This window comes from Mycetomoellerius zeteki, unplaced genomic scaffold (assembly GCF_001594055.1).
Source record: "Mycetomoellerius zeteki isolate Tzet28-1 unplaced genomic scaffold, Tzet1.0 scaffold332, whole genome shotgun sequence".
Classification (NCBI taxonomy): domain Eukaryota; kingdom Metazoa; phylum Arthropoda; class Insecta; order Hymenoptera; family Formicidae; genus Mycetomoellerius; species Mycetomoellerius zeteki.
The window spans coordinates 999814-1006247 of NW_017257319.1; the positions used below are offsets into that span (position 1 = coordinate 999814).

General features: G+C 28.8%; 1 protein-coding gene across 1 annotated transcript in view; it reads left to right on the plus strand.

The window, feature by feature from the left end:
- The window catches only part of Apime-ASTA (allatostatin A), a 31703-nt gene extending 25990 nt beyond the window's left edge, over positions 1 to 5713 (plus strand). The window contains exons 2-3 of the mRNA XM_018452149.1: positions 4595 to 4858; positions 5362 to 5713. Of these exons, the coding sequence (XP_018307651.1) occupies positions 4610 to 4858; positions 5362 to 5697 (585 nt within the window). The 5' untranslated portion in view covers positions 4595 to 4609 and the 3' untranslated portion in view covers positions 5698 to 5713. The remainder of the gene's footprint in view (positions 1 to 4594; positions 4859 to 5361) is intronic.
- The last annotated feature ends 721 nt before the right edge of the window (positions 5714 to 6434 follow it).

A 6434-nucleotide genomic window follows, 5' to 3' on the forward strand; every position in this document is an offset into this window, starting at 1 on the left:
TATATTCTCCTATACTCATATCGGATACACACATTATTTTTACATATACACGCTATTCTCTTACAGCAAGACACCGTTCTACGAAATGTTACGAGTGTTCATCGTAGTTCATTTTATCAAACAGTAAAATCTATTTCACAACGTCTAACGTCTTATCTCCACACAGAATACAGGGATATTCTGGGATATTCTTAGAACTTGAAACGTTCTCTGCATATCCTTAAAACATGCCATGGAGATCTATTCTGTATAGGTTTCTACATATACAGAATTGAGAAATTCATGTTACATTTTGGCGTGGGAGAAGTAATGGGTCAAACGTGTATACATCATTTTTAGTAGCGTATTAATTTAACTTTAATCTTGATTAATATAACGACTTTAGATGTACATCTCACTATTTGAAAAGTAACTTAATATTTATATTATTCCGTATTTAAATATGTAAAAGTAATTTTTTCTATAGATTTTTAATCTTTTTGTAATATAAAATTATATACATATAAGTTTCATATATCAATTAAAATATAATATTTAAAAGTAATAATTTTTATTTATTTTTAAATAATATAAACATCAATGATTCACATACCATTTATTTTTTTCTTATTCTAATTATAAGAATTAGTAGAAGATAAAGGCATTCATAGTCGATTCTTATATTTAAAATCGTTTTTTTTTTTTTAAGATATCATATGCAATCACTGAGTAAAGTTTTAGGATCTTAAAACATTACTTGATGATCTTGAAATAAGAACGGATGAATACCGATCAAAGAGTAAATTAAAGCAAAATTAAAGTAGTTATCTGTAAAGTAGAAATGAACTCTAATCGTAATTCTCGAAGAAAATCAACGACCAAGTATAGTTGATCGACATTGAAGAAATTAATCATCAAAGACATTTCAGAATTCTCTAAAAGTTCTTAATATTTTTTGTATTCTTCAGAGATTTTTTAAACTCTCATATTATTCGGATTCCAAATTCCATTTTTTGAAGCTTTGTTTTGCACAATGCTGGTTTCGTTTCCGTCACTTTCACCGGTGTGCTCGTCGATCAATCCTCCGAGTACTGCTTGAACGTACTCTTCGCGACCTTCGTTGGTATCTAAAGAGAATCCCAGAGATGGAACGAACTCAGTTTCGACGTTGGTTTTTACAGATTCCGTCGTCGTATTCGTCGTGGTCGTTCTCGTCGTCGCTCTCCTAGTAGACACTGGACTTTCCTCTTTCGTTTCGTTAATTGCATACTCGCTCTCTTCTGTCGGCAAACCGATCTCGAAATTCAAACTTCTCTGCACTTGCGGCAGATCAAAGACGAGTGGTCTATGGATCAATTCATTGATAATGAAATGGGGAGAGGCTTTATATTGTTCTGTTAACATCTTAAATTATACTTTATATATAGATATATAGATTATTTACAAGTATCTTAAATTGTACTCCTTATGAATTTTGGAAACAACGCGAGCCAAATTTAAAATTCATGCCAGGTTTTGGAAGTTTGGCTTATGTAAAAATATTGGAACCGCTTAAAAACTTGAAAAAAGAGGTAAAAAATTGTTTTTCGTTGGTTACGCATCGAATGGCTATAGACTTTGGAATAACGGAAAAAAGAAAAATAATAATCGCACGGGATGTAAGATTTGAAGAATCAATAAAGGAAGAAAACAAAATAAAACACAAAAATAATAAAGAGACCTAAAATAGCAAAATTAAATTTATCCAATCTGGAGAAGATTTTGAAGAAGTCTTAGACAAAGAAGTCTTGAGCGACAGTGAAGAATGGGAAGATGTAGAAAGTGCAAGAAATTCTGGAGACGAAGAACAAAGAGGATAAAAAATATAATAAATTCTACGGATGAAGAGCAAATAGATCCAGAAAACATAATAGATCAATCTATATATACGGCAACTATGAAATGGATATGAAATCTTCACTAACTTTTGTTCATTTATTAATTAGAAGTTACTGACATCGTAGGCGAGTTGCGAAAACATTTATTACTCTCCTTTTCCATTAGGGAAAAAGCGGACACCGTTTTTTCCCTAATGGAATCGCCATTTTAATTTTATGCACTTTAATTCGATTCTACGGTCCACCGGAATTAAACATTGCAGACTGTGCGTGGGTTTACCAATTTTTATCTGCTTAATTAAGATTATTTAGTCATGAATATATAAATTTAACGCGTTTGGTGTTACACGAACAGTGTAAACAATGAAATATTTCACATTTTATTTCGAGGATAAAAAATATATCTATAAATGTTACGTCTAAATGTGCCGTAACGGAAATGATTTGCGTTACTTCCTCAACATCTAAGAACTTTCTATGGATCTTTGCAATTTTTCTCTACATCCATTTGGCCTTGCCTTCTTGATCCTTTCAAGTCTCTCGAGAAAAGCAATGTGACCAAGTGAGACAAAGGACGATTCGTCGGATTTCACCATCAAATATTGAACGAATCGTCCGTAGAGGATTTCGGTAACTGTCACGACATTCAATCACACCAGACTGCACACTTTTTTTGACTCCATTGTGGCTGTTAAATATTTACTGTATTGGTCACATATATATTGACGTCGTACACACATGATGAAAACGCATATTTTTATTGATAATCGCAACATTTAGTTCCGTTACTAACATAAAATTAAATGCTAGTTTTTTGTATTTTAGTAAAATGTTTTAACGTTCGTGGTAAAAATTTTTCTCAAAATTTTTGTACAAATTGGAATATTTTTCAAAATTATAATAAGAAAGTCTATATCTTTTGTTAGAGTTTTTCGTATATCTGAATTTTGAAATATTATAAAATTTTTTATTTTATAATTCCCCCCCTGAAAAGAAAAAATTAAATTTTTCAAATTTTAAAAAATTTCATCAGAAATTATAAAGTAAGAAATCTTTGAATATTTTAAAATTTACATATGTGATACATATTCATATATTAATTGTAGAATTTATATATGAATACATATGTATTACATCATAAAAAGATGTAGACTTTCTTGGTACTTTTGAAAAGTATTTCACTTTATGTAAAAAATTTGAGAAATTTTCTAAAAAAAAAGTTATAAAATTATTCAAAAATTGTAAAAAAACTCTGAAATTTACAAAAAACATTCTAAAAGAATATATGAAAAATCCTGAGAAAAATTTTCACTATGGGTCACAATTTTATTTTATGCATTGCGATAAAATGTTATCGCAAAAAGGAATTCAAAAATAAAAGTATCTCTATTGTTTTCTTTAAATTCAATGTAGGATTTGGATCACTAACAGTGAGTATGTTTGCAAAGAAATAGAGTACACTCTACGACTGTTGGAATCCATGTCATAAAATTGGCGCGACACTTCTACGAATAGAAGCTACTGCAATGACATTCATCCCACGCCAGTCGTAAATAACTCTTCATTTTATTTTTAGATACATGGTAGAATTCCATTTGCGTGCATCTGCGCTTTAAAGGATCCATAAAATTTTCCGCAATGTTACATTAACGAACTTTTACGTTCACTGATAAATTCCGAGATAGATGTTAAAATTCCTGAAAATATTGTAAGAGTATTTCTTATTATAAACCAGATGTTTATCGCATTATTATAAAAAATATTGTTATTTTATGATCGCTTTGAATTTTTTAGTTTAATTATATATATATACATATATACATATAGGTTATATTTATATCATATTTATACCTCACTTTCATCGATAAATGCACGCATAATTTACGTTACATATACTATAGAATCTCAGACATAAATACGCGCATTTATTGATAAAAATAAAGTGCGAATACAACAGGGATGACAAATAACGCATTACTTGTTATGTCATTACTGTTACCGTAACTTTTTTAAATAACAATTTGGTTATTGTAGACATAAAAAGTTATGTCATTTATTAATTAATGAATGACATTATAACTTTTTATGATGGTAATAATGAGGATTGGAATAGTCACTTTTGAAAGTAACTTGTTACTATTAAGCGTTTCTTATTGAAAAAAGTAAATAACTCGTTATTTTACTCGTTAGATAATAAATAAAAATGTAATATATTAGTAACGGCGTTATTTTTACTCGTTACACACAAGTAAAGTAACACGAGTTACTTTTTTTTATATGAAACGCGTAATGGTAACGAATTACTTTAAAGAATGTCTGTTCAAATTCAGGCGTTATCGTTATCGTCGTGAAAAATTATAACGTTATTATCAAATTGTTATTATAAAAAAGTAACTGCATTACTTGTAACAATGTTACAAGTAATGCGTTATTTGCCATCTTTGGATTATAATATTACGTTTAAAAATGAATGTAGCGCACTTCAACAATTTTTAAAATTATATTATATTATTGTAGGTTGTATAGAATTGCTCAGGTTCAAATGTATAAATAGACAGAAGTTAAGCTAATTTATCTTTGCAATTTTGACAAAAGTGAATTTACGTGCGTGAATTTAAAAGCTCAATCTAGAACTACCGCGAAAGTTGATATAACATTATTATAGTAGGATGAAATTCTGTATCCGATGGTTCGTTATATATGTAGATTACAATTTCACATAACCTTTATGTTTTCAGATTCAACCAGGCATCATGAAGACAACAACAAGTTTAATTACTATGCGAATTATTATGTTCTATCTGTTGAGCGTTGTTGGACGATCAGCAGCGGCAATAGAAGAAGCATCCTCGTCTTTACACATTCAACGATTGCATCCGTTATTAAACAATATGGAATATAATGAAGAACCTATGAAAAAGGCATACATTGCCGAATACAAGAGATTACCCCTTTATACATTCGGCATTGGAAAGCGATGGATTGATAATAATGAAGATAAAGTGAGTTCTAAATGAAATGAAATGTCCTCTTTTTTGTTTTAAAATGAATGAATTTTTCTGTTATAAAAAATTTAATTATAGACATGTCATAAATTCAGCAAATATCCGAATAAATAGTGCAATAAAATTTCGTAACAAATTTTTGTAGTTAACAAACATGAACTTTTATTTTGTTACTTTGTTTATACTGTGTTTATACGATACAATACTATCAAAAGTATTATAAAATTGTAACATATAAATAAAATTCGACATATTTTAATTAAAGTCAAAATTATTGTTTCTTTAATGTAATTTCTTATATTTTGAATTTTAGGTGTGTTGATTCGGACTTTATAAATTAACATTGTAAAATTAACATATCGATACTCTGTTGTACAAATTATAATAATTAATTGACATACTTACTGATAAGATTTAAATAAGAAATTAAATAATGGGTGTTTTTATTTTTCTAATAACGTTTCATAATTGTATCTTTTGTGTTGAAACTTTATGCATAGAGAACTCGGCAATTCTCGTTCGGTATTGGCAAGCGTCTCCGAAACTACAGTTTCGGTTTAGGAAAGCGCAACAATGAATATCATCCCTTGAGTTTGGACTATTTCCTGGTCAATAACATGGGGGGATATCAATCTCACGAGGACAACTCGAATAATTTTATAGAAGACAAACGTGGTAACCATCAATTCGGCTTTGGAATCGGGAAACGAGTTTGGAAATTGGCGACTGGAGAACCGGCTATATCCGGAAGAAGACTAAACGATGCTATATTTCCGAAATACTTGTTCGGTACTTTGGGCAAAGAACTAAATGAAAACGAGGATTTGAATCAGTAAAGCGTTCTCGTCGAGGAGCACGAATTATTATCTTCCTCATTCGCTTTCCCTAGATAATTCTAGAAGAAATATCTGATTTATTTGTTTCCGAAAATATTTTCGTAAAATGCAATAACAGATAGATAATTAAAAAAGATGTATGATTTATTAATTTTTTAACATTTTGAATTTTAGATGTATGTAACAAAAAATAAGTTAAAAAGAAATTGTATAAAAACAATATTTATTTTTATAACAATTTTAACTTTTAACATTTTATTAGTTCTTCTTTGGATTTTATTATCACTTTTTTCAAGAAAATGCAATAAATTGAAGGTGCTTTATACTTATGGAAAAGTTGTAGATAACGTTTTCGTATCTCATATGTCAATACCACGTTGTACGATTTATTGAGTGTCGAGAGCAGAATGAATTGTCTATGGAAGTTAAAATTGATAATGAAATGTCGAAATTAATTTTTTTCTAAAAATAAATAAAATTCGTGCGCCATCGACAACTCCTTCTTCACTTATAAATGTTTAAAAAAATAAAAAATTACGCAGATACCTTAATGAAAAGATACATTTGACATAGAAAATTCTCTAAATGTTTTTTTTATGCAAATAAGCTATTCAATTTCATTATTTTCTTATATTTCTGTAATGCGCTCCTTAATTATTAATCAAAATATTTGTTCTGTGTTTTGTAAAAGAGAAATCAAACGCAAATGAAGAAACATCATTTCTTTCAACATACAA